This window comes from Poecilia mexicana, unplaced genomic scaffold (genome assembly GCF_051168715.1).
Source record: "Poecilia mexicana isolate PSO_F unplaced genomic scaffold, ASM5116871v1 scaffold_12, whole genome shotgun sequence".
Classification (NCBI taxonomy): domain Eukaryota; kingdom Metazoa; phylum Chordata; class Actinopteri; order Cyprinodontiformes; family Poeciliidae; genus Poecilia; species Poecilia mexicana.
In genome coordinates, this window is record NW_028263381.1 from 20,156,437 (window position 1) to 20,183,564 (window position 27,128).

Consider the following 27,128-nt stretch of genomic DNA (forward strand, 5'->3'; position numbering starts at 1 on the left):
ACAGCAATAACGTCTCAATTATTTGATTTCTCTGTGGAGTGGGAAAGCACAAGGTTAGTCTGAAGGAAACCTTGGGGTTTGTTTCAAACTGGGGATTTCTCTTTGATCTCCATCTCTCCCAGCTGAAGAGCAGCGTGTGGATAATTTGCACCCCTGACGGGAGCCGTGATTTGCCTCCCTGCTGCTCTGAGTGCTACGGCTTCGTTGGTAATGGTAATGATGGTGATGATGGGTTCTGGCTTCGGTCATGATTCTATACGCACCAATGGAAAACGGGAGCCTCCTCGAATAAGGCGCCCATTACTGCTGGAATGAGTCACACACCGTGTGTGTGTGTGTGTGTGTGTGTGTGTGTGCGTGTGTGTGTGTGTGTGTGTGTGTGTACCTTACATACAGCAGTACTAACATACTTCTGTGAGCAGTGATCCTGATTTCCTGTTGCTTCCAGCCTGAAACTCATTATTTCTGAGATGTTCTCCCAGGTAATACGTTTGTCTTTATGAAGCTGTCGACTGTCCTTTTATTCACTACAGCTTGAAACTAGACAGCCACAAAGTTTCAGCCAAATATCTGCATTAGGGCTGCAACTAACTATTATTTTAGCAATCGATTTTTCTGTTAATGAATCGATTAATCAGCGGGGGAAATGGGCAAATTCTGCTAATTTTTCATTTAACCACTTAACCCTTTCTATAGAATATTGGACTATTACATTAAAATATGCAAATTAACACATCAGAAAGTAAATATTTTAATGCCTAAAATTAATCTATTTAGATTAATGTGATCATTTTTAAAGAAATGATGCATCTGCAGATAAAAATCATATTTTTATTGTCAACATGTGAAAACTTTCCGCTTCATTTAGCTTCAGTACAGTGTAGCGCTAATTTCTTAATTTTTTATTTTTTTTGGAATAACTAGAGAATAATTAGATTACAAAGATGACTTAATAGTTTTTTTTTTTGCTTTTTTTTATCAGAGTTTGAACTAGGTGAAGTATATTTTTTCTTTTTTCTAAAATGCAAAGTGTAAATTTATCCGTACAGTTTTGAGTGTGATGTTCCTTTAGCAAATGGCTATTTTGGGCCTGTGTGCTCCAGTTAATTGATTACTAAAGTAGTTGATGGTTATTTCAGTAATTGATTCATCATGATTAATCTGATTAATAATATCTGTCCTGATTGATTCATATATATGTTTATAAATGGACATTATGCATGTTAACTGTGGCCATGTGGTGACAAATTGAGATTATAAGAAGGTGCAGCTTGCCTCAAATACACAGGACACTGAAAACACACCGGACTACCAAGTGAATGTTGTGTTTTCTTCAAAGTGCCTCACTCACATGCAGTTTTTGCTGAAATTAAGAGTTTCAAGCAACCGATCATTTCCTCTCCATTCATAATCCAATGTGCTGATGACACGCCGCTCATTGTTCCCAGTTGCCCTTCAGTGACATTCTCTGAAATGTGACGCAGGGTTATTTTAAGAAAACGATTCATTTGATTTGCAGATGCTCTCCATCCTGGTCTTTCACCGCCTACAGGTGATTGACATGCGTACCTTCCTCATTTCAAGCCGCCGGTGCATCTTGCGTCTCCGTGGTGATAAACAGTCGTAACCGAGGGGATTTGAACCGGCAAAGCTCTCCTCCGGCACCTCGGCGGGTTTCCCGGGGACGGGGGTCTGGCATAATTAATTTGGTTATCTGTGCTTGTAAGTCTCTGTGACCTTTACGACAATGTGCTTGTATCCTTTTTCCTCGTGTTGGTGCAAAAGATGAAAAGGCCTTTTTGTGTGCTTGTCATTGAACCGGCAGCCATGCTGAAAATGTCACCGGTTTATCTTCCCAGCTTTTAAACAGCCAGACTGAGGCGGAATGGAAAAGTGCACTCAGAGGAAGCTCCATAAACTAAATGGGCATCTAAATAGCCTCTTGTTGATATACTCATTTGCAACATTCCAGAACTCATTTCCGGAGTAATCTGGCTCACAGATATGCAGGCGGGGGCCTAATCATAGTGGCACTGTGCGCCTCTTTAAAGAGGGCCTTCGCTCGACGTTCTCCACCATTTGCTGTTTGCTGGGAAGGCTGAGTGGAGGTGAGGGGCTCCCAGTGCCATGTGTCTCTGAATATTAGCTGCTTCCACAGCTTGTCACTTCTGGTTTGCTCACTGAATTCCTCCGTCGCCTGACTCAGCGTGCCGCGCTGCTAGGGTGAGGGCGGATGCCCAGGGCACAGTTACCCCCAAATTGTGTTTCTGGTGGAATAACGTGCGCAGCAGCTTTCTCGTCATGGAAGAGACGCACACAGCAGGAGCAAGAGGAGAAAGTTTTAACTGCTCCTGCAAAACCCAGAGGAGAAACTCCCAACATTTCTGCTGTTCTCAGACTAACATTGCCAGCTGGACAGCTATGGGACTTCGAACGGCACTTGTGAACATTTGCCAGCTGAATTTATGAATAAAACTTTGGCTTTGTTTTCTTCCCTAGACATATAAAGCCTGTTGTTATCTTTTAATCCTTGTATATAATTCCTGCCTGGTTACTGACTACTTTAAATTCAGTGAAGAAGATGATAAATATTTGTTCAAGCACATAAAAGCTGCAGCACCACACACTATTTTCTTGTAAACTTTTAAAGTCATCTTGATCGATAGTGAACATGACTTTCTGAAGCTCTTGAAGCTTTTTTTATTTACCTGAGCAGCTTTTTCTGTAGGTGTACAAGAAAAGCTCCGTAGACTGGAGATGAACAGTTTTTAAAATCTGAAAGACAGAGGATGAATCCGATAAGGCGTTGTCTCGTAACCTGAGAGATCATTAACCCTTTAAGACCTCTGTTCAAATCTCCACCTGGATTTCTTTGCTTGTTTTAATTTTATGCAGTTCTTTAAATGTTTTGAGAGTAAATATATTTGCCCATTTATCCATAACTGACCTCCACGATGTTCTTAGAAAGCAAAGTTTTCCTTCTTGTCCACAATCACAATATAGAGACACACTTTTCCTTCTTACTGAGACGACATTATTCATTGAGGTTTTATGCTTGTTGTGGTCTAGTTAAAGTCCATATCTTCTAATCTACTGAAATGCATGGAAGATATGAACTAATCTGGGAGTATTTCCAACAGCTGGGTCTGAATTTCAATAACTTGTTTGCTAAATTGTGCGCTGGCACAACGCTGGTTTCTTCCTTGATTTTAATGTCTCATCAGCCACAGGTCAGAGTCTTAAGCCAAAATCAATAAGCTCATCTTCCGACCTGAAAATGAGCAAAAAAGCCGCCAAAGTTTTAAAAATAACGAGCATCTTAAAAGGTAGCAACGTCTGACTATTTTAAAGAAAATGTACAGCAAGAAGAGTTACACCAATATTTTCTGCAAAAGGGAACAGCTCTCTACATCTCCATCATCTCTTAGTATTTTGAATTATATAAAAGCGACTTTTTTTATTTCTAACTCAGGATTTGCTCTGAATTCTGTTTTTATTTTCTTCCCAAAGTACAGAGCAGATGATAAGCTGTTAGCTGCAGTAATCACAGCTCTGACTGGCTGGGGGGAAACGAAGCAAGCTGCCCTTTCCACTCACCATTAGTGCTTTTGTTAAACTGACTGGTTAAAGAGAGAAAAGAGGACAAAGCGTGAGACGACGGGCTGCGTTCTTCTCTGAATTCCCTGTATAATTATTTTCTATTTAAGCAGGTATTGAACTCAAACTATTAGAAGCTGAGAAAAAAAATATCCTACAATAAGTTTCTTGTGGCTTGTAAACAGCTGCAAAAACAATAAATCGATTAAATGAGCCGCAGATCAAAAACTGTGACAATGGGCTCCTTTGAAGAGAGCTGAATGAGAACAAGAATTAAACTCGCATTTTGAGCGCAATGCTGTTCCCTACTCCACTGCTTCACCTCCAGTGATGTTTTTATTGTCGTATTTTTGACATGATCTGCTGTGAAAATCTATTCACCGCTTATAGATTTACTTCCTTTCACAAAGTAAAAGGTTTCAGATCAAGATTTTTTCAAGTTTTGGTGTCAGAGAATAGTTAGAAAATTCTAAATGCATTTTTTTATTAAGGGAAACAAATTATCATTTTATAGTTACTCAGGTTATCTTTGAAATATGTTAGAGACTTTGAACGTCTTAAAATAAGACCTTCATGTCCCATTACGTCCCGAACATTCATTCTATAGTTTCTATCTTTGGTCTGTGCAACATTTCATGCTCCATCTGCCTTCTTACAGCCGCCCATTAATCTCAATCACAGTTCCAGCGGAGCCGGAGCTGAGGGAGCGTAGATCCAGTCCTAATCCAGATCTTATTGGATCCTCCTGATCATATTTCAGTCAACTTTTCTGGGAAAAGTTTGGATTCGTTTTGGGGAATCTCATAGTTTAGGACTTTACCTCTGGCAGCCTGGTCCCCATTTTGCAGCCTGAACATTTTAGGAAGATTTCCAGCGTGAAATTATTCATGTGGACATGCTTTCACATCAATAATGGAGATTCGTGAGTTTGCACTTTTGTGCTTTGGGAGCAGCCATGAAATCACATTGCAATCTAATTTTAACCACAAACATTTTGAAATAAATCTTACTGCATGTTTGTTGTAAATTATTAAAGTGCATGTTAAAAACAAATTGGGTCATGACATCATAGCCAGAGTAGCAGGATTAATATCGTGGGTCTTAGAGAGATAATTCACTGATCTTATCTTGCATATGAAACATTTGGGCAAAGGAAATGCAAAAAAGACAGACACACATCCTGAGTTCATCTCAGTTCATAATTGTTTTAGGATAGAAAACTGTTGGAAAAACTATTATTACCCTAATAAATTCCTTTGAATGAAATGTAGCTAAAACATTTCTATTTTTTCTATTTGAGACTTTATTTAAAGTTTTGTCTCAGAAGCCATTTTTTTATTGAGAAGTTTGTCTTTTCATCACAAGTAGTGAGGAGGATGGTACAAATTACAAACGTAAATATGTGAAGTTAAGTTTGAACTTTTCTGCTACAAACAATCCCGTTTGCCTACTGAAGAGCACAACAGATTGAAGAGGCATTTATTTCTTTCAAAGAAAACTCCTGGGAGCTTTTGGGTATTTGATATTCAAGAACATTTCAATCAGAAATCTGGTGGTTTCTCCCTGCCCTGAGAACAGCTAACGAGGCTGAAAAGAAAAGGGAATGAGAGTTTTTACACGATGGCCGTTCCATTTTCATCTGCTGCAGTTTGCTTTCCCCCCTCACTGTGTTAAACAAACTAAACCCTTTGAAAAAGCTGTTCCCCTCCTCGCCTGTGGTGGCGCTGCATTACAAACTACTGAAAGAAATGACCTCTCTGGAAAACATGAACGCAACTTTCTGCTTCTCAAAATGTAAACAAACATTCAAGTGGTGTCAGATTTTAGCTCTTGTATTTGGTAAAACTCTAAAGGCCATTTCTCTCTTGTACTAGACTCTCATGTTTGTTTTGGTTGTATTTACCCAAAATGCCTTGCACTATAACCCATTTCCGCTTGCATACACATATTCATTCGAACCGCCCTGGATTTTTAGGTGGAGTTTGCTTTTTGTTTCGATTGCACATTCTCTTCTCCACAAACAAATTGGACTTCCCAGGCAAACGAGCTGGAGTTCGATTAAAACGGACTAAACAGGGAATGAGAGAGAGAGAGACCAGGACTCTGAGCGATCTCTGTGTGCAACATCTAAACTGCATATTTCTCAACACTTTCCACACATTTGTCCACATCTGTAAGGTAAAAACAGTAAAAATGAAGCGCATGGCATGCAGAATTTTGCAGCTACACTTCCAGTTTGCAGACATCCTCCTCTCTCAACTAACCCTTCTCAAGATTCAGTGTAAGAGCTTTGCCAGCTCTGTTGAAGGGGTGAGGGCTGGAGTACCGCGCCAGCCGTGCCAACGTCCTACTTCCAATGTGTGCCACGTGTAGCAGCGTCCTCCAGGCAAGATGACTTTGAACTGGCTCCCAGCTGAACCATCCCAGATCTGTGTCAGTGTCCCATTGTAGCGTCTAATGAAGCACCGCTTGGAACGACGGGATATTTTTCCTCTCACACTGATAACAGGAAATCTGCCTTTCATTAGAGCTCTGTGATTACAATTTGTTGGCAGTAAGATGCCACCCTGACGAACGCCGCCTCGAGTTCAGCCTGCTTTACTTTTCTAATCAGAACACATTTATTCACACAATCATTTATCTGCCCCCCCTGTGGTGGTAAACGTCTCTTAAACTGACCTCTGGAACTGTGTTATTAATCTTAAAACGAACGTGCGGCACACAGCCTGCAGGCCGGGAATCACAGAGCAGTTCAGAGCTAATTATGGACTCAGACAGTGATCTCTCTTTTATCTCTCATATTGTATCTTAAACATTTCAGACATGCCAAAGAGCCACATTAGTTCTTATTAAGCCTCATATTGTAGCTCAAGCATGCAAATTCAGTCTCAGAGGACGGCCGCAGATATCTCAGTCACAATCTAGTCTGTTTCAAGTGATGTTTCAATTTGCGTCAGATTGAGGCGCATATTGCATTGGGTTTTTTATAGATTCGATTTTTCAGCTTAATTAAAAATGTGACGGTGAGGACAGAACAGAAAAACCCAACCTGGACATGAGGCTTTAAAGCTAAAGTACTTTTGTTTTGTACTTATAGATGTTGAAATATTTATTAGTATTCATGGTGAAAATATTCAGAAAGTCTTAAAATTGAATTAGCTTTCACTACAGTAGCATTATCTCACTCTGGAAAATATCCAACGTTTAAAAATTGTTATTAATCTGGAATTATGAAAAATTACATAAAAATTAAAGGTTCTGTGTTTTTGTGTCAAAGGAAATTAGTAACCAGATTATTATTTGGACTTAGGTAATTTAGCCATAAATGCACATAACTGATCATAAGATGGCAGCAAAAAGTCTTCCAATGTGCTCCTTGGTATGTGCTGAATATGCATCAACAGGCATTAAGAGTAGAAATCTACCAATTGATTTTGTAATTGATTTTGGTGAATTTTGTCAACAACCAGGTTCATAAAATCACCTGCTGTGCAATTATTGGTATTTAAGTAATAAATATGCAGCCCGCTTTGTACCTGGTGAATGTCTGTGTTTACTTAGTCTTATGTTTGGGATTCTAGTTCTAGTTCAGGTTCTAGAGATGTTTTCATGGCATAACTCCCAAATATTTGAATGCTGCCCTTTTCTACAGTCCTCTTAACAGAATGTTGGAGATTTTATTTTTCTGGCCTTCCTTTCCAACTCGTTTTATGTGTGGCAGCAGAATTAAACCCCCTGTGGCTACATGCTAAAATAAATTAGCCTCTGTGTCACATCATGTATTTACCCGAGGGGAAAAAGGGAAACTACAATCAATTTTTAGGGTACAAAAATCGTACCCTCAACAAATGTGCTCAAATTAGAGGTTGTGATTATTTTCCTGCAATAAAGGAATAATAATTTTGTGGGGTTTTATACATTTTTGACAGGGGTGCCAATATAATTGTCTGTTCATATACTGAGTGGTAACATACTAATAGATTAAACTGTAATAATGTGAACCTCCAGTCGCATTTTTGTGTTTTATTGAAATTAAATTGTACAAAGATAGTAGTACCACATCATATTCTGTGATCAAATTAAATGACTGACTCTCTTTATGTAGTAGGATGGAGAAGCCACTTGTGCAACTTTCTAAAAAAAATTCAGTTTTTTTTAGCTTTCTTTTGGTTTTTGGATTTGGTTGTGCGCTTTTGCTCTTTTATGGTGTAAGAAAGGATCCATCAGGAAAAACCCTCAAAGGTAAAGGAACTATGAGTATTCACATGAATTAGTTTCCCCCACTTTACTGTCCGTCCCACTTTAAGATTCATGCATATTGTGTGTGTCGGTGTGAGTTCTGTGTCCACTTCATGTGAACAGAACTGACGGAAAGGTCAAACACACATGCACCTTACTTCCTCTAACGTGTCCTTTTCCCTCCGAATCCTGAAAGGATGATGAGGCGTGACAGTTTGGATTAATCCAGAGATCTGTCCCCGCCTCAGGTTGCTGATCTACGGTCAGTACTGCAGCCACATGGAGAACGCCCAGAAGACACTGGATGAGCTAATAGCAACACGGGAGGATGTGAAGATTAAAGTGGAGGTAAGCTACGTTTAGCGCTAACTATGCAGACTTTTATTTAAAGAAATTACAATAAATTTGCAGGTGGGATTCAGTTCATTTGACTGATTATGTAAACATAAGCAATATCTAATGCAGTCCAGTACGCTGTTGCTGTAAAGTTTAATCCAATATAGCTTAAAATAACAAGTGGAAATTTGACACCATTTCTACATTCATCTATTCAACAAGATTTATTTTACATCAGCGTAAAAGACAAAAAAACAAACAGAAATTATTGTGTTTTATGGAATGAATATTATTAACCATGCGTGAAACTGTATAAGCAATAATGATGGGAAAAATAGAAAAAGTATGCAGTGAATTTATATGTATTGTCTGTTGAATACGGAAAGTAAAGATTGCTGCATACAGCTTCACAGTTGATGTCAAATTATTACTTTTTATGGCCAATATATTTATTTTTAGAAGAAAAATAGTCACTCTGAGTATTTACAAACTTCACTACTTTTGTTTTTATTGCTCCAATCTGCTTTGCATCTCGCTGCTGTAAAGGCTGTTCAGATGAAATGCAATTGGCTGCAAAGTTAATAAAGGTAATGAAAATGAACTTAGTCACAAAAATCTCATTTGCACTTAGCTCGCCGTAAAATGACCTGCTAGCACGGTTGCAGCGAGCTCAGGTGAAAATGTTAACGATGCTGGTGAGGCAGCAGAGTGGCTGCTTTAAAAAGGAGCAGAGTCATTCTTCTGTCTGCTGTTACCTTGAAGGAAGCCTGCTGCCAGGATTAATTTGGTGCTCACAGGCCAAAATGTTACTGCTAGTGGAGTTTCACCCTAATTAACATTAATCCAAACATCAAGAGTTCATCTGTTGTGAAGAACGGCTTAGTGTCTGAGAAGGTTCAGGGCGTCTCCGAAGAGTTTGCTGAGGAGTGGCAGCTTCTAGTTGTTATGCATGAGGCTTTTGGACCCTGGACTGGTGTCAAAGAAAGTGGAAAATGAGAAACGTTTCATTTAAGAACAACAAAAAAAAAGACTGAGGTTCTCCTAAAGGGATCTGGACCGGGCTGCATCGGGATGAGGTTATTTCCTCAGATGACGATGCTCCCTATGAACCATATTGGATAGGAAAAGAAAAAAAAAACTTTCCAGAGAACCAGAAGTAACATTGCAAAAATACAAAATCTTACAAAAATCTTTCAAAATCCTAAATTTGGTCCAGTTTCTAGTGCAAATATCTTAGTTTGTCCTATTTCAAGTCCACTAACTTCAAAAAGTTGACTTATTAAGCATTTATAGCTTGCTAAAAAGTTACTTTTACTTGGTAAGACTTTGTGTTTTTGCAGTAATACGCTATGAATCCTGTGTCATGTGACAGTGGAAAATCTTGGGAATTTTTATGTGTGGCTGTGGAGAATTTTAGCTGTTTTAAAAATGTGATCAACATAAACCAACTTTACCCAACAATACAGGATCAAATCAGTGCTGAGCAAAACCTTTTTCCAGCTCAGTTTCCCAACTACTGGAGCCTTACTGACACTTTGTATAAACTTCATTTATCCCCTAATAAAATCCTTTTAAACTTGTAAAGTCTGCATTACTTATTTTGCTTCTGCCAAAGTGAAATCTAACGAATCTCGATCTGACTCGTTAAAGCTTGAGAAAAACTGCTTTTGTCTCAGAGCGTTGGCACGGCCTGCAGAATGTGAACGAGTGTCATTTCTTGTGCAGAGCTGTTGTGTAACAGTTGCATCAGCAGTCTGTGAGCAGCGAAGGGGCTCTGGGTGCCACTGACGGCGTAATGGGGTGATCACAGTCTGAGAGCCTCTCAGACGGGGCCAGCTTTGTAGCGCCCTAAATCAGCTTCTTAGGGTCTCTTTAAAGGCCTTGTTGGCGGGGAGCGATAAGCTGTTAGGTGGAAATAAGCTTCCACACAAACCGCTGCAGGGGAACAACAGCGGCTCTGTCGGCTGATGATGCAGAGTTTAATCTGAATGTTTTCATTATTTGGAGGAATTTCTTTGTCAGCATGCAGAGCAGTTGGGCTCAATTTCTGCCACTGAGAGCAGAAAAATAAAACAAAAACACCTCACTGTTGTTACTGGAATGCAGCAATAAATTACTTAACAATGCTTGTGGAAAATGAACAATTCCCTGTTATGCAACATGTGATGGTGATGATGCCTTGCTGCTCACGCTGCTCACGTTCCTGCAGGAATGCACCATGAAGGTGCAGGAGGGCAAGTTCAAGCTGCAGGATCTCTTGGTGGTTCCCATGCAGAGGGTGCTGAAGTATCACCTACTACTGAAGGTAAGGAGCTCTTCCTCCTGACCAGCTGTGTCCTCCGTTTCACACCACTTAATCCCACTTTGGGCATTTGAAGAGTGAGTTGACAGATCGGCTTTAAATGCCCTGCAGCTCTGTCGTTTTCTCTTCTGTTGGACTTGAAATGCATCTCTTTGAAGACGGAGCTGATGAAAATCTTCACAGCTTTAAATTTCAAGCTGTCAATGTTTGTATCAAAAGCAGTCCTGAAAAGTTTGAAGCCTCCTAGTGGAGGAAAGCAGAAATGTCCCAGTGTCACTTTAAAAAAGGAAAAATCTAAGTGGATTTATTAAAACATCAAAAGTTGGCACAATAAGTAGAGCTCATTGTGTCAGCTGCTATAAATATGTTTCAGTTTAACATGTTGATTACTAAGTTATAATTTCCTTTACTGTTTGTTCTGGTTCTTATAGCAAAGAAAGAAACTAAACAGCTACAGAAACACAGTTTTAACCCAGGAGGATTCCCATACGATGCATTAAAAAACATTTTGTCATGTTCAGTCTGCAGATTCTGTTCTTTTTCTTCGGGTTTTCTGCAATAGGACAACACAGAATAGCACCCACTGTCTGTATATATTTATAACAAATGAAGATTTTTTTTAATTGTGGCCTACATTTGTTTTTAGCCCACTGAGTCAAAGGTTTGGTAATCAACAGGATAAAACACTTACATTTCAAATTAAAAGCATGCTAATAAAACAGGAACAGCACACAGGTTCATCTTGTGACAGACTGCTTAATGTTAGTTTGCTTCATGAAATCCAAACAAAACACTGATTACTTTTTCGCTCTTACTATTAAATAAGTGGATCGCTGTAATATCCCCCATGACTGTTTCACCCTCATCTTCCAAATCACTCGGCAAATGAGTTACTTCGCTGCAAGTCGACTGTGAACGCTGCGACTTTTCTGTTTGTTGGTATTGAACCGTTGCAGGAGCTGCAGCAAGCCTCCCAGGTCAAATCAGCCGTGCGCTAATCAGATTAAACACACCCCGTTTCACCGCCTCCCGCAACTTTACAGGAGAGTGTCGGCGCACGCGCGGCGCCCTGAGGGTGTACCACGCCGACAGGTCCTGTGTTTGTGTGGAGGGGCGCTTTCACAGGTCTAATCATGCCTGAGGGCATCGCTTCACTTAATGCTGCGTAGATTTCATCGCAGCAGAGTTCACCGTTTGTTCGTGGTGTGAATAGATCCTTTATGTGCTGTGAATGAAGAGAAATCAGTTTCTCTGATTGCTTTTGTTGATTTCAATCCCAGCTTTGAACTGAAAGAAGGTTATGATTCCAGGCTTTCTTTAAACAAATGTACTTTGTGCAGAAATAATTTGCAAGAAAAGCGTCAGTGTTTTTGAAAAACATCAACAGCTGGTTTGTTTTTGTGGTTTCTTTTCTTCATAATGTATTATAATTAGGGAATTGATTTAGTGCCACCATAATAAAGCATGTAGTTACCCTTTCTGGTTATGAAAATATGTTTTTTTGCTGTTATTGCATTCACCTGTTCATCATTTCTGCAGTAACTATATGTTAGACACTGACAGCTTTTACTCTTCCACATTTTACCCAAGAGAGATGAAATGCTATGCTAACTATGTGCAGAAAAGCCTGTTACTGTAAGCTGGTGGCTGATTATTTTTAGATATTTAGCATCAGAAGCCGTCATCCTCTGTGAAGCTCATGTATGTAGGCTGCAGCACAGGGGAATCTCTGAACAGCACCATTTACCATGTGTCACTTCAAAACTTCATTTTGTCTCATGTGAAATCAGACATTGAGGAACAAAACTGGGTGAACATGTGTCGTGTTGTAGCCTTTAAACTAACAGAATCTGAGAACCTCACTATGTTGCTTGGAACGGCTGAGTTAGTCACTTTTAGTGTTTTATTTGCAAGCATTTCTCTGTGTGATAAGGAAATGCCTCATTTTAGTGAAGCAAGCATTTAAAGTAACATTTCCCAGCTGAACAGACAAGCTTGTAGCGAGCGTCGGCTGACATTTTTCGCATCAGTTTTGTACATTAATGAAAAGTAAAACTTTTTGTGCCATGTTGTGGTTTTAGTGCACAGGAGAATTTCAGTCAGTTACAACATCAACAAAAAGTTGAGTTATGCCAGTAATTCAATCCGAAAAGTGAAACTTACAGACACATTTCACACAGTGATGTTTTATCTTTGATCACTTTTGATTATCATGATAAAAACCTAGTTTTCTTTAGACAATTTGAATATTCTACATTGCATCATATATTATATATTGCTATGCTTTGACATTTAGCAACATCAGGGAAAGCACTGTCTTTACACCCTCAGAAAAGAGGATAAGTTACTAAATAGAAAGCTGTTCTATTATTGGAAAGTTGAGTGGAAGGAAAAAATGTGGTAGAATGTTTGGTATTTTTACCCAGAAGCAAGATGAAGCCTGTCCTCCCTGCAGCCATGCTTCCTCCTAACAGGTTGGAATAGGGATTACTTTCAGAGTGTAGAGTATGAAATGTCCACACTTTGACATCTTGCTGAAGTATCCAGCAAACCACAAAGAACAGCAGCAATGATCACAGCACTCAGTGTCCTATTATCTCACATCGGTGTTTTATTTCTCAGATGGCCTGCAGGTCTGTTCAATTTCATCTAGGCACATTATGTTGTTCTGTTCTTCATAATGACATGATAAAAATTGAGCCGTGGGGATTATGGAGTTGCCCAGAATTCATAAATTGCTTGTTTATTTATGTTTCCACCTGATTTCAGATGGTTCTGGTAAGGTTTAATGAGCTGCTGTGAAACTGAGAAAAATGTGTTATCAGAAAAAAATGAAGCTCTTGTCTTCATGAAATCACAAAGAGTATTTTCTCAGAGTGGCTCTTCAACACTGTTCAGGTTCACTATTGATTTTGTGAAGAATGCATCTGGAGAGATCTGGTTCACTTTAACAAAACACAGTAAGGATGGGAAGTTTATAGAAATTGATTTGTAATATATTGTTATCCTTCCCAGATAAAACCTGCCCTGCTACTTAGATGCAGTATGTTAGCACCTTCAACCCATCAGTGGCTCTCTTGGTACAGTTAGCACATGGCTAGTTTTGCAGAAAATGTCAAATATTCCTACTATATTAGCATATAAAGCTAAAAAAAATGCCAGAGGAAAAAAAAAAAGATTTTTGACACCTTAAACCGTGATAAATTTGTGTAGCAATCACGTGTCATCTGTAGCTTGCTAGCTAAATATAGCTAGTTAATTAGCTAGCCAAACTGGAAACATTCCCTGTATGGTAGTGAATGGCTGAAGTGGGCACAGTTTACTCTGCTGCCAACTTGGCGACTTTATTATAACTGAAGTTGTTGCTGTGTATGGAGTTATTTACTAGCCTTTACATAAATGCTACCTGTGTTCTTAGAGAAGAGACTCTTCTGTCTTTGCAAACCTGAACTAGTCTGAGATAAGATTCAGTAATAATGACCAACTTTTCTTTGCAGGAACTTCTGAGTCACTCGACTGACCGACCTGAGAGGCAGCAACTTAAAGAGGCCCTGGCTGCTATGGAGGTGGTTTTTCCTTTAAATCAAGCCTAAAAATGTGTTTTTTTTAGAGTTTTCCTTCATTAATAATAACTGGAGTATTGATTAATTCTAGTTTGGACTACTAGAATTTATTTCATCTCCTTATTTTGCCTGTAATGTTTATTTTTAGTTTATTGTGTTATATGCTTATTACGTAAATTAGTTTCAATAAACTTGACTTTTTTACATGCACCTTTGTTTATATGCAGCCATTTGAACAGTGTGCTCTAGTTTCTATTGAACTTGAGCTTTCTGTCTCTAATCATCCCCTTCTAGGACTTGGCCATGTATATCAACGAAGTCAAGAGAGACAACGAGACGCTGAAGAAAATCAGTGAATTCCAAAGTTCAATAGAAAATCTTGTAAGTGTCACTTCTTTCTGCTGTAGAAAAAGATCTGCTAATGATTATGTCTTGTCTAAATACCTTGAAAATGTAAATATTTAATGATCTTCCACTGTATAAGATAGGCTTGTGGAGCTTCTCTCACCTGTTTGGAATATAAATGCAGTGAAAAGCAGAAATGAAATGTTGCTGAGTAGATCTCCAGGCGGAACTAATGTCCAATCAAGCCTCCAACACATATCCGTAATTACCAGCTGTGCAACGCTCCGTTTCTGAGTGATAGTGCATCAGATTGCCACCCTGTGTGTCTTTATAATGTAAGCAGCAGGTGAAACTGGAGGAGTACGGCAGGCCAAAGATAGACGGAGAGCTGAAGGTGTCCTCCATCGTCAACAGAACAAAACAAGACCGGTGAGTTTGAGTTTGGTCTCAAAGGGTCAGCAGGACTGAACTGACTGAACTACAGCTCAGTACTAACAATTGTGTAACATCTGGGTAATAAAAATGTAACTATTCTGAAGTTTTATGTGATTAGTGCAATGCAATTAAGTTTTAGTAAGCTTGTAACAGGATGCTGGCAGTAGAGTTATTGTTTAGTAGTAAATATGTGATAACGAAGTAATGGTATGTAATTACCAAAAGTAATGTTTATGTCATTAATGTGTAATAAGTGTAATTACCTTAATATAATGAAATTAGCAAAACAGTTATATGTTTTCAATTTAACATAAGATAAAAGTCTAATTACATTAATAAACTGTTCTTACAATCAAATAATTACAACATTTCATCACAAACTGCCATCTCCAGTCAGTTTTCATGTCCTTTTACTGAGTCAACAGGGTCACATCATGTCACTTCTACCCAGAACCCGTTCATCCCTGTCTGATTACTGACGTGCCACACTTTTCTGTTTGCAGCTACATTTTCCTTTTTGACAAAGTGGTGATTGTTTGCAAGAGAAAAGGCTACAGCTACGAGCTGAAGGAGATCATTGAACTCCAGCTGTACAAAATGTCAGACGACCCCATGAACAACAGAGACATGAAAAAGGTAAGAAACCAATCTGGTTTTTGTTTTGCTCTGAAATCGGACCGAGCAGAGCTGTTTGTTCCACAGTTTAATCTCAGCGGCGGCACCGCCGCCGGCGCACGTGATCAAACAGCCTGTGTAATCATTACAAATGGTGTCCTTGAGCCGAAGGAGCTTGTTGATGATAATTTCAGATACGTATGAGTAATGCATCGAGGTGCTGATCGTGCGTCGTGCTCGTCCGTGCTTGAACAATCATGTAAATGCAATGAAGGTCATTTAGGATTCATGGAGACGTAGTGCATTGTGCCACCGGTCTAACATTGCTTTCTTTTGGTTTGGATCTGCATGACTCCGTCCATGTTTGCATGTGTAACTGGGTCTTTCTCTGGTGTCTTTCTTTTTTTGCATGCCTGCCAGTCAAGTGGAAAAATGGTAAGCCCAAGCGACTCCCTTTTATTTAACTCATCTTCTCATGGAGGCCTATTTTTGGAAGTGTTGTTCTTTGGGTGTCATGCTGTGATTGCACATGTAGCTCTCTGCTCTGTGACCTGCTCTTTTTTTTGTTGTTTTGCTCAGATGCACCGCTAAAGCATGCAAGGGATTTTTTTTGTATTTCCTCCCCATCTCCGAACCGACTGTGATTATGCACAAAGCACATAAAGTTTACAAAAATTTGCTTTCATCACTCGCTTTTTTTTTTTTGTTCATCTCTGTCTGCCACTGCCATCCACATATCCCTCTTCCATCTCCCATACGCTCACTTTCTCTCTCTAGTGGTCTTATGGTTTCTACCTGATCCACCTGCAAGGGAAGCAGGGCTTCCAGTTCTTTTGTAAAACGGAAGAAAACAAGAGGAAGTGGATGGAGCAGTTTGAGATGGCCATGTAAGTATGATTACTCAGAGGAAATCAGTGCTACCTGAAGTAATGGGATTTGAATTGCAGCGCGTTGCTTTTCTGGAGTAAATTGTTTTTACGTTTAAAAAGACATTTCTGTTTTTGGCAACATGCAACGTAGTTTAAAACTTTTATCCCATCAGAATCAGATTTCTCTTTAAGAAGCAATGTGTTGTTTAGTAGAAAAACTATTTTTCGATTAGTTTTCACTCCACGCCATTGTTTTTAATTTTTTAAGAATTTAATAGGCAACCAATATGTGAGTTAGTTTATGTTGCATCCTTGCTTAACTGACCATGAGCCACAAAAGTCTTTCCTCTGCCTACATCCCCCAGAATGCTGTGTGGTTCTGGACCTGAGTTCAGTAAATGCTCTACATAATGAATATTCTGTTATATTGATCCAGATCTTGTGTATATTGTGACGTATATTGTTGTTGATCTGTTGTCCATCCCTACCTGTCGGCGGTTGCATTCTTGTCAGAATCTTCCTTGGCTGATCGGTTTATTTTATAAGAAACTATTTATTGTTCAGGTCCAACATCAAGCCTGAGAGAGCAACCGCCAACCAGCACAACTTCCAAATGCACACCTTTGATAAGAACACCAACTGCAGAGCCTGCAAGATGCTCCTAAGGTAAGACTTTTATTTCAGGGCATTTGCAGTCGGGGGTTAGTGACCAGAACAGCCGGGAAATCCCTCTTTAACTCTTACACTCCATCATGAAACACCTTTAGCTACCATTTTAATAATTCAAACACAAACTTCACCAAAGCATGCATGCATATGTACTGTTGGAACCATCTTAGCATTTAGCTAACATCTACAGCAGGGGTGTCAAACTCAATTTCACCGAGGGCCACTTCAGCATATTGGCCACCCTCAACGGGCTACATTGACAAATCAGGAGTGCATCCCTGCTAAAACACCCCAGACAAAAGGTTGACTTCCCTCATTCAGGTCTGTAGAGGCTTATAATGAGTCAATGGTCCAGGTGTGTTAGAGAAGGAATGCATCTAAAGCTGCAGATGGTAGCTCTGGAAAACTAGACTTGGGCAGCCCTAGCATAAATGTATGAAAATACAATGTTAAAAATAAATTAAACACCTCATATTGTTAAATAAGTGATTTTATGTATTGAAGTTTTAAATATTACATTTGAGTTTCCATGGATGTAAAATTACTGCTCAGTTTAAAAATTACAATATTTAAATCAATATTTAAAGGTAAGCAAACAAATAATAAAAACAAGTCACATGGTCAGACATTATAGACTTTACACAAAGATTTAGTCTCAGAGGCAACTGAAATCAATTAATTTAAAAATCCTTTCTGAATATCATCTCATGGTCTCTGAACTGCGTCTCTCTGACTGGGAGCTGACAGCGTGTTGAAGAGTTATGGACTGGACGCTTTGGAGCGTCTGGTTAGGAAGCGCATTACAAACCTCTGGTTTAAAATGGCGCGTTAAATTCAAGTCTCCATTCCAGACCAGAGAAAACTAAAGAGAATGCAACGTTGTGTTAATCCATTTGAGGAGCCGGCAGCCCCAACCATCACAAAAGAGGAAGGCTCTTGTTGTCTCACTGCACCCTAAGAGATGTATAACCTACAAAAAATGTTTCTGTCCAGTTTCGAACCAGAGACCTTTTGCGTGTGAAGCAGACGGGATAACCACTACACTACAGGAACTGAACTTCCCTGCTTTGTTTCAGTTTAAGGTTCCAAAGTTGATGATGTGAGATGCAACACATGAAAATTTCAACTGAGGTTTGCACTCAGATGCCTGGATTCAGAGTACAGACCATGACATCACAGACCCTTGTTGACCTTTAGTAAACACCTGTGATGAATAGAACATGCAAAATCTGTTTCTGTCTGGTTTCGAACCAGAGACCTTTTGCATGTGAAGCAAACGTGATAACCACTACACTACAGAAACTCATGCTCTGTGCAGTGTTCCTGGTAGATGATCCAAAAGCTGTTAGAGACTAATGTCAACGATGGGCATGGAACAATGTCAAATACTTACAGATCCTCTCAGAGAGCACAGTAACTTGGTGAACAAACTGTCAGACTTATACTTGTGCCTAATTTCACATTACAGTCCATAAACTAAGCCTGGGATCAAAAAATTGTATTGAAGATGTCATTAGCAGAGACAAATGGTTCTACAGAGACTTGGCTAAATGGCTATAAAATAAAATTAATACTTATCAATTCTTCAATGTGGTAAGACCATGTAAGTTCTTCTTAAATCCATGGAAACTCAACAGTTTGTAAGGTAGGTGAGTTAGCTCAGCAGGTTAGAGCACCCTACTGGTAATACCGAGGTCAGCGGTTCAAAGCCCGCATGGGACAATTCATGTGTAAGGTCTTTCAGACAATCAACACTTCAACATAAATAAGGGTTCAAAAATAAAATCAACACTCTATAATAAATAAGGTTTCAAAAATAAAATCAACACTTCAAAATAAATAAGGGTTCAAAAATAAAATCAACACTCTATAATAAATAAGGTTTCAAAAATAAAATCAACACTTCAAAATAAATAAGGGTTCAAAAATAAAATCAACACTCTATAATAAATAAGGTTTCAAAAATAAAATCAACACTTTACAATTAAATATATTTTTGAATCATTAAAAAATGGTTCAAAAATAAAATCAACAGTTCAAAATGTATAATGCATGTATAATTCTGTCTGTTCAGTCCATAAACTAAGCCTGGGATCAAAAAATGTATTAAAGATGTCATTAGCAGAGACAAATGGTTCTACAGAGTCTTGGCTAAATGACTAAAAAATAAAATCAATACTTACAAATAAATGGTTATTAAGCGCATTACAAACCTTTTGTTGAAATGGCAAATTCAAGTCTCCATTACAGAGCAGAGCAGAGAAAACTTGTTTTCAGTTTATCTTGAGGAAATAAATGACAATGCAAAAGTTAATTAGACTGTAACATGCGCAGTCCGCTGCTCAACCACTGCGGAATTAGAAAGAAACCGCTGGAAGTAACTCATCCAGCGGATTTAACAAATGGAGCCTTCTGGGTTCATGTTACCCAGGAGAGCGACGTTCTGGAGGAGCTGCAGACGTAACATCTGTCCGTTTCGGAGAAAGAAACCCCGCAAAAAATAAAAATAAAAAAAATAAAAATCCTGGTAAAAGCGCACACCGGACCGCACAGGGTAAAACACTCAGGAGTTCAGTTGATCTGTTTGGATCAGACAGATCCAACTGACTGATTAATTAGCGCAGATTTTTCTGCAGATGGGAACCAGGAGGAAGTGCGTTCAGACCCCAGCGGGTGAAGTGATGCTAATTTAAGTGAAGTCGCTTAATTTAATTTATTAAAAGTTATTGGGGTGGTTTTTGTCACTACGACAAAAATGTAGATACATTTATCTGCTTAATCTGTGATGAGATCTGGATTCACGGTGAATATTAACTAAACAGCATAAAATGCGACTAAATATCCGATGTTAATATGATTGTAATTTCACGGGTAAAAATAGTACATGACCGATTTATTTTTTTTATGTTGTCGGTCTAGATAACGGATAACAAAAAAAGTCTAGCGCCACCTGCCGCCCTCACACCAACTCACACACATCTCCATTCACAGTCTTACTTGTAAATCGATGTTTCTTTTCTTGGACGTTTTGATGTTAGCTTGTCGATGTCTCAGTTTTATTCGCTGGGAAAATCAATAAGCAGCTTGAGGTGACTCTGCTGCTCTCTAGTGGCAAGAAGCCATAATGTTGGCTGGTAACAATCGGAATGCATTGTGGGAGATGTAGTTTGTAGTCAATTCGTGCTCAAAACCTATTTTAAGTCAATCATCGGCCTATAAAATGCTGGGCGGGCCACATAAAATGACATGGCGGGCCACATGTGGCCCGCGGGCCTTGAGTTTGACACATGTGATCTACAGTCTCTCGTATTTCCGCTCTTGAGGTACCGCCAATCAGCTCAAAGAAAAATCAATCGGCTGCTTTGCAAACGCCAATAGGGTGTCAGGTAGTATTATGTCTACATCTACATATTTTCCCAATCTGCATTTTCTTTCAAAGATTTTAGATATACTCTTCAAAAAGAATCCACACATATTTTGCAAATAAGTCCCTTAGAAAAGTCTGCTAATACTGAAAAGATTCTAGCTTTTGGACGAGTGCAAAATTGTGAAGTAGAATGAACATTTTAAATAGTTTCCAATATTTCTTTTCACTAAAAGAAGTGTCTTGTTTCTTAGTACTCATTCCCCCTTTACTCTGCTGCCTTTAAATCCGTGGCAACCAAATGTAGATGACAAACCTGTGTCGTATTCCTACAGTTCCATACTTTACATATCAAATCCTGATAAAACACACAGAAGATTATGGATGTAGTATGACAAATTTGAAAAAGATCCAAATTTAGATAGTTTTGTGGAGTGCAGCACATGTATTTGACAAGTCATCTCTTAGAGATAAAGAAACAAAAAGAAAGAAAACTGAACTGAAGGGAAGTAAAGTACCTACTTATGTCCTCAACTAATGTCCTTCAAGCCTTCCAAACTTGGCTTTAAGACTAAAGCAAATAAACTAAATTAAATCAATTGGTGAAAATACCAAAATACTCCAATTTTAGAGTGAGAACACTCTTAGCTGACAGATGTTTTTAAACATCCCAACTGTAAGCTCAAACCCGAGCTTCCTGGACTGCAGCGGGTCACGACCCGCCGCTGTCGTGGATCACCACTCTCACCTCCATCCCAGTAAGCCGGATCAGCACCGCTCTGTGTATTGACCCGCACATTTTCCCGGCCTTCGCTGACCTGAATCCACAGAGCCTTCGGAGGCAGGAGCCAGCCATCTAGATGCTAATTAGTGCTGCATCTCCCGGTGGATCCTGCCGTGATTTATGGGAGTCGGTATTCGACGCGGCAGCATTGCTATGCATGCGGTGTTTACTGTGGACATTACAGGAACACCTCCGGACCGCATGGGTCAAAACGAAACCTGCATGCTTTATGGTTTCAAAGAATAACAGCAGGAAACGATGAGAAAGCAGCCATATTTGCAAACTGGAAGAACAAGGAGTTAGACTCTAACGCTGGAGGTTAATGTTTGTCTGAGACACTTCCTGTTTGCATTACAGCTCTGAAAGTTTGTGCGTGTGTGTGTGTGCGCGTGTGTGCGTGTGTGTGTGTGTGTTTCCTCTAGGGGCATCTTCTATCAGGGCTACTACTGCTCTCGCTGTGGAACAGGAGCTCACAAAGAGTGTCTGGAAGTGATCACCATCTGTAAAATCAGTAGGTGTTTTCCTTCTTAGAGCATCTGTTATTCACTTTAGGTTTATGGAGTTAAGAGGTGCTCTTTGGGAGCATTCTGACAAAAACTTGTGTGGCAAATAGTAATGCTAATGGTCTATACGATGACAGTCATCGGTCTAAATCACAGCTCCTTTCCCAATGGTTCTCACTCCTGGGAATATGTGTAAAAAGCCTGAATGTATCTTTTATTGCAGCGGCATCATCTTAGGACAGCACTTATAACGTTTTACAGGGTCGGAGTGTACAAGCACATGGATGTGTAACCATCACTCTTTGTGCTACTTTTACAAGTCCTGCTGGGTTTTCTAAAGGATTTAGATCTGGGGACAAATATGACCATCAGTCAGTGTTAGTTTTGTGTCTGGTGAAGCTTTTCTGTATTGATTTTGTTGTATGTTTTGGTTTATCATCCTGCTAAAGGATCAAAGGATGCTTTATGCTTTACAACAAGACTTCTGGAATAAAAACACAGCCCACAGCACCACAGCTCCTCCACCATGCTTTCCACTGGGCATGAGAAGCTTTTCCACATATTCATCCTTTGTTTTACGAGTGTTTGATGCTGAAAAGTTCAGTCCTTACTTTATAAGACCAAAACAGATGATTGCAGTTAAAGTCCAAGGGGAGTTTAGCAAAATCCAATTGTTTGTTTATGATGCTAGACCAGAAAATCCTGTGTTTTCTTTAAATCATAGTAGCATCACTGTTGACACCATGCTAAAGTTCCCAGGGCTTTTGGAAGATAAAACAGCCCCATAGCATCACAGATCCTCCTCTTTACTTAAAAGTGGGAATTTGAGGTGTATTCAAAGTCTCCAGATTATTGTAGGGTATGTTTTCTTTTTATGAAAAGCTTAGTTTAATTTTATTTCATTCCATTTTGTGTTCAATTTAAGGTACAAATGTCCAGAATCAATAGATAATTAGCCTAAGCTAATTAGCATTCAGTCCACAGAGGTTTTTCTAAATAAAACCAAACAAATTATATATTTTTACAGTTTAATATCATTTAATGCCATTTAATATCCTCATACAGTTTAACAGAAGCCACATACTTAGGATGGTGATGGTGATGGTGAGAGAGCCTGTTAACCTCACTGAATAAATGCAGAAAACTAAAAGATAAATATACATTTTTATTAGTGTGACATTGTGTGGTTGTATTTGTGTCGAGGTTTTTTACACGTTTACAAGAAGTAGCAAGAAGGTAAACATGGCATCCAGGAAACAGCAGGAGAAACCGGGAGGAAGGTGGGATTAATTCATTGTGTCGTTGAGTTTGATACCAAAGAGGGAAACAGCAACTGGGAGTCAGGATGAATCATGGGAAAGCCGTTTCAGACCCCACAGGGGGGTTCAGACTTGGTTTTGCCAGATTTATTTCCTCCAGTGAGATCCAGGGTTTTGGCATTGCTGCTCTGTAAAATTAATGATCAATTTTAACAGATTTTCTATCGGTATTGTTGGATCCTAAAACAGCAAATATCAGTTTTTTTTCTTTTTAAACACAAACTTAAAAAATGTAATTTGTGTGTTGCAGCATATTTGCACACTATCATCCCGTTTCCAGATGGATTATTCTTAGCTATCCCTTCAGGGGGATTCACAACCCCAAATGTGTCCCACAGATTTCTTCGACTTTAGCTCAGATGAGCATTGAGGTGTTTATGCTATATTAAAGTGCATGTCAGTTTAGCAGAGGAAACCTGATGTAAGCATGGCAAAAAGAACCAAACGCTGCTAGCACAAAATTAAATATTGTTTGCCACCTCCATGCTTCCTGATATAAAGTCACATATTTGTGAATCTGTATCTAACTAGAAAACACACTATATTGCTTATTAAATTATAAAATAACATTATTTTTTCTTGTTTCAGATCCTCACGATATGGTGAGTTTACTTGTTCTTCTAAACAGCAAAATTCTCCTCAGTTAAAGTTAAACATACAATATTTAATTTAAGCTATGATAAGTTTCTGATTTTGCATTTGTGTTTGTTTTGCAGGAGCCTGGAATGTCACCAGGTCAGTTTTCTCCTATCTTTCACCTGAGGCTTGATTTTTCTAACTGTCCTGCTTGGTGTCACAGCTCTCTGTCGCCATCTTCTGGATATTTCAGGTTAACCTCATGAGCTCTTCAGCGTGAGAGCCAATGGATCAAATATTATGAGTTTAATCAGAACTGGTCCAAAATTTTACAAGGCCTTAAAGAGAATTTAATTTGAGAGACCTAAAAAAATTTCTTACACACAGATTTGATAAAAAACTAACTTGTGGTTCAAAAAGGGCTCATAAATGTTCTACTTCAAGTCGTTATGCAGTCTATATCAGGGGTGTCAAAACCTAAAACATGGCCTACATTCTGGACAAAACACTATTGTTTATAGAGTATCATATCAAAAAGTAAAAATGTTATGTTTTCCTACAAAAACAAAAAAAAGTTGAGTGGAAGGAAAAAGTGTGGATTTGTACATGAGGAAAAGCAAATGTTCGTATTTCAGTAGATCCTCCAAATAAAAGATCAAAAAAGGGAACACACGCCTTTTGACAGCTAGCCAAAATATTTATAAATAATAAGTTCTGCAACCAAATATCACTATACAGAATAAATTGTGATTATAGTGTGTTTACTTTAGACAATTCATGCAGTATTTTGACTCATAAATGCCAATTTAACCCTTCCCTCAGTTTTTAATGGAACTGTTGCTTTCTGATTTTTCTCCAAATTGTTTCTAGGTCCAAAGATGGTGGCTGTGAGGAACTACCACGGCACACCGACGCCTCCAGGGAAGACGCCTCTCTGTTTCCAAACAGGAGACTTCATCGAGCTGCTAAAGGGGGATCCAGACACCCCGTGGTGGGAGGTACAGATGTCCTTACTCAGAGTCCAAAAACCAGAACATTTACTGACAAAACAAACCCAAATTACAAAATTAGGTACATCTGATAAATAGTTTATCAGTATAAATATATGTAGAGTTCTAACAGTTTTGCAGTCTTGAGCAAATCTGTAGGAGAAAATTTAAAAAAAATCTTCAAAAAGGTTAAAAACAAACAAAAAATCCATAAATCAAATCAGACATTGAAAATAAAAAAAAAACATGATTGAAATTGAAGACTTTTTTTAACACAAAACTTTAATTTTCAGTCCAAAAACTGATTTTTTATTTGTATTTTTTTATTTAGACACAACCATTTCTGTTTCAGTGCTTAGTAAGCACCATCTCATATTTAGTAATCGCCCTTTATCTCATGTTTCTAAGACATCTTGGATCAGTAAACCAATTTAATTCTGGTCTTATCCAAGCAGAGACCTCCCCATCACATGCAGGTTTTAACTGTTTATTTTCCAGTGGTACTTTCTGCTTTAAATACACTGCAGCAAGTCGCAGATGGCTTAAACTCAGCTCAAGCTCAGTTGTTGCAGATAAGCTGCCATTTTATGATTTAGCCACTAGAGGCACCGACTGGCATCTCTTACTGCTTAAGATGTGAATTAGTGACACTAATTAGTCCTTTTAATTTATTTTCTTTCACATACAGACATGTTTTAACACAAAGACATCGGTCATGATGTTCAAAACAAACATCAATGCGGATTTGTTTTGCATACACTTTGAGTTGACTGAGCATTTCTGTATGTTAAAGCTTTCTGTGGTGAAATAATCGGTGCACCGTCTGAAATCTAAAGCTTGGCCAGAACTGGGTCATCAACAGGACAACAGACACAAACACAGCAGCAAATTTATGGATGAATGGCTGGAAAACTAATCAAAGTCCAGACTTCAATCTGATCATCATATCCTAGTGGGACGTGAAGCAAGAAACGACAGAAAACACCGAAACTTATTGATGCTAAAGCAGTTCTTACCAGCTTTTCAGTCTTTTTCCCGCCTTTTACTAAAAGAACACAGTTGATGGTGTATTGAAAACAGACAGAGCTTTACTGCCAAAGCTGATTAACACGTTTAGTTAATTGCTAGGCCTTGATATTTCTGTGAGGAGTCAGCTGAGATTGTGGAAGTCATTAGTTTCAGGATGGCTGGAAAGCCTTCTAGAAACTGTTATTTTTACACTTCTGTCAATAATACTAGAAACATTAACACATAAACCTGCAATTTACTTTATGTTCCTTCTTTTTTATTTGTGTTTTACATTTGAAAATAGAAGGAGCAGCTCTGCTGATTGCATTGTCTTATTAAGACCTGAAGAAGGGATTTCTCTATTATAAATAATTCTTTTACATGATGGTTGATGTCGCTGCAGGGTCTCTCATTGTCTCGGCGGCATAATCGATTTTTATCCACTAATGTCGGGCTCTGCTTTTCCAAGAGCGACTCGGGGCGACTTTGTGATGCCGTGAATTTATCTTGGCTATTAAAGTTGGTTATTTCTCTACAGAACGCTGGTTTTAATCTCTCTGCGCGAAGTCGGAGGGCTGCTGCGGCTCCCGATCGATCGCTGCAGGGAGGAAACGGTGAAGGCACTCCAGCTTCTGTCTGACGCTGATGAGCAATCTTGATGGATTTGTTGCCTTTTTAGTGAGACCTGTCAGAATCCAATCTGATGTGGTGGATGTAGCATCTCTCAAACTGGTTTACTGGCTTAGTTTTAGCTCATTGTATCAGGAGAGCAAAAGCTTTTGCTTTATTTAAACCTGTTGCCTGCATTAACTTATGATGTCGCCACTAGAGGGCAGCAAAGATTCACATCTTATGGACACACTAGTGCAGCTGGAGGAGTTTTATAAACTCATTATATAATTCAAGATATTTAACCCCTTGTTCTTAAAACCGGTTGACTTTCTTCCATAAAATCTTAAAAAAAAAAAAAAAAAGATGCAATTTTTCATTATGTTATCATATTTATTGACATTTTATTTCTGTCTTGCAGGGGAAGCTGATACAAACACAAAAGAGTGGCTTCTTTCCCAGTTCATGTGTAAAACCTTACTTAGACCCGAAGGTAGGTTTTACTCTAAAGCGACCGTTTTACTGCCTGTCCAACATAAATTGGAAGCATATTCAGCAGAAATTCAAGATTATTTCTTCAGGCATAATGTCCAGAAAATGCAGCACAAGAAGCTTTTCCATTTTATAACCTTACAACCACCAATTTAAAGGTATTTTATGAGATATCGACTTATTAACTCAAAGTTATGGCATAATTTTTAAATGGAAAGAAAATATTTAACAAAAGAAACATTGCATTTGTACTGCTTTAATCTAATAACCCCAACTAAAATTGTCCTTATCTTTAACACACCATCCCTATGTTGATGCTCGGTGGTGGCAGCATTATGTCCTGGAAATGCTATAGGGGTATGACTAAATACTGAGCAATCCTGGGAAAAGAAAACCTTAAAAGCAACAAAAACAACTTGAAATTCAGCAGAACAACCAAAACATGAACCCAAAGCGAGCAGAGAGGTTTATGTTGAAATGAGAATTTCTTCTAAACATTAATGATAGAAGGAAG

General features: G+C 38.7%; 1 protein-coding gene and 1 non-coding gene across 7 annotated transcripts in view; one reads left to right on the top strand and one right to left on the bottom strand.

Moving 5' to 3' along the window:
* The window catches only part of vav2 (vav guanine nucleotide exchange factor 2), a 200,569-nt gene that overhangs the window by 163,852 nt on the left and 9,589 nt on the right, over window positions 1-27,128 (top strand). For 3 of the 6 annotated variants that reach the window (XM_014991152.2, XM_088011049.1, XM_088011050.1), the window contains 14 exons: window positions 8,085-8,184; window positions 10,382-10,477; window positions 13,972-14,040; window positions 14,332-14,418; window positions 14,723-14,811; window positions 15,321-15,453; window positions 15,853-15,867; window positions 16,210-16,319; window positions 16,866-16,967; window positions 21,541-21,629; window positions 23,529-23,542; window positions 23,657-23,675; window positions 24,387-24,514; window positions 26,544-26,615. In XM_014991152.2, coding sequence (XP_014846638.2) covers window positions 8,085-8,184; window positions 10,382-10,477; window positions 13,972-14,040; window positions 14,332-14,418; window positions 14,723-14,811; window positions 15,321-15,453; window positions 15,853-15,867; window positions 16,210-16,319; window positions 16,866-16,967; window positions 21,541-21,629; window positions 23,529-23,542; window positions 23,657-23,675; window positions 24,387-24,514; window positions 26,544-26,615 — 1,123 coding nt within the window. The remainder of the gene's footprint in view (window positions 1-8,084; window positions 8,185-10,381; window positions 10,478-13,971; window positions 14,041-14,331; window positions 14,419-14,722; window positions 14,812-15,320; window positions 15,454-15,852; window positions 15,868-16,209; window positions 16,320-16,865; window positions 16,968-21,540; window positions 21,630-23,528; window positions 23,543-23,656; window positions 23,676-24,386; window positions 24,515-26,543; window positions 26,616-27,128) is intronic. The other 3 variants (XM_088011051.1, XM_088011052.1, XM_014991160.2) reach the window with 3 other exon arrangements.
* Window positions 18,201-18,273, bottom strand: trnav-cac (transfer RNA valine (anticodon CAC)). Its single transcript has one exon. It is a non-coding gene; the product is annotated as a tRNA-Val (tRNA).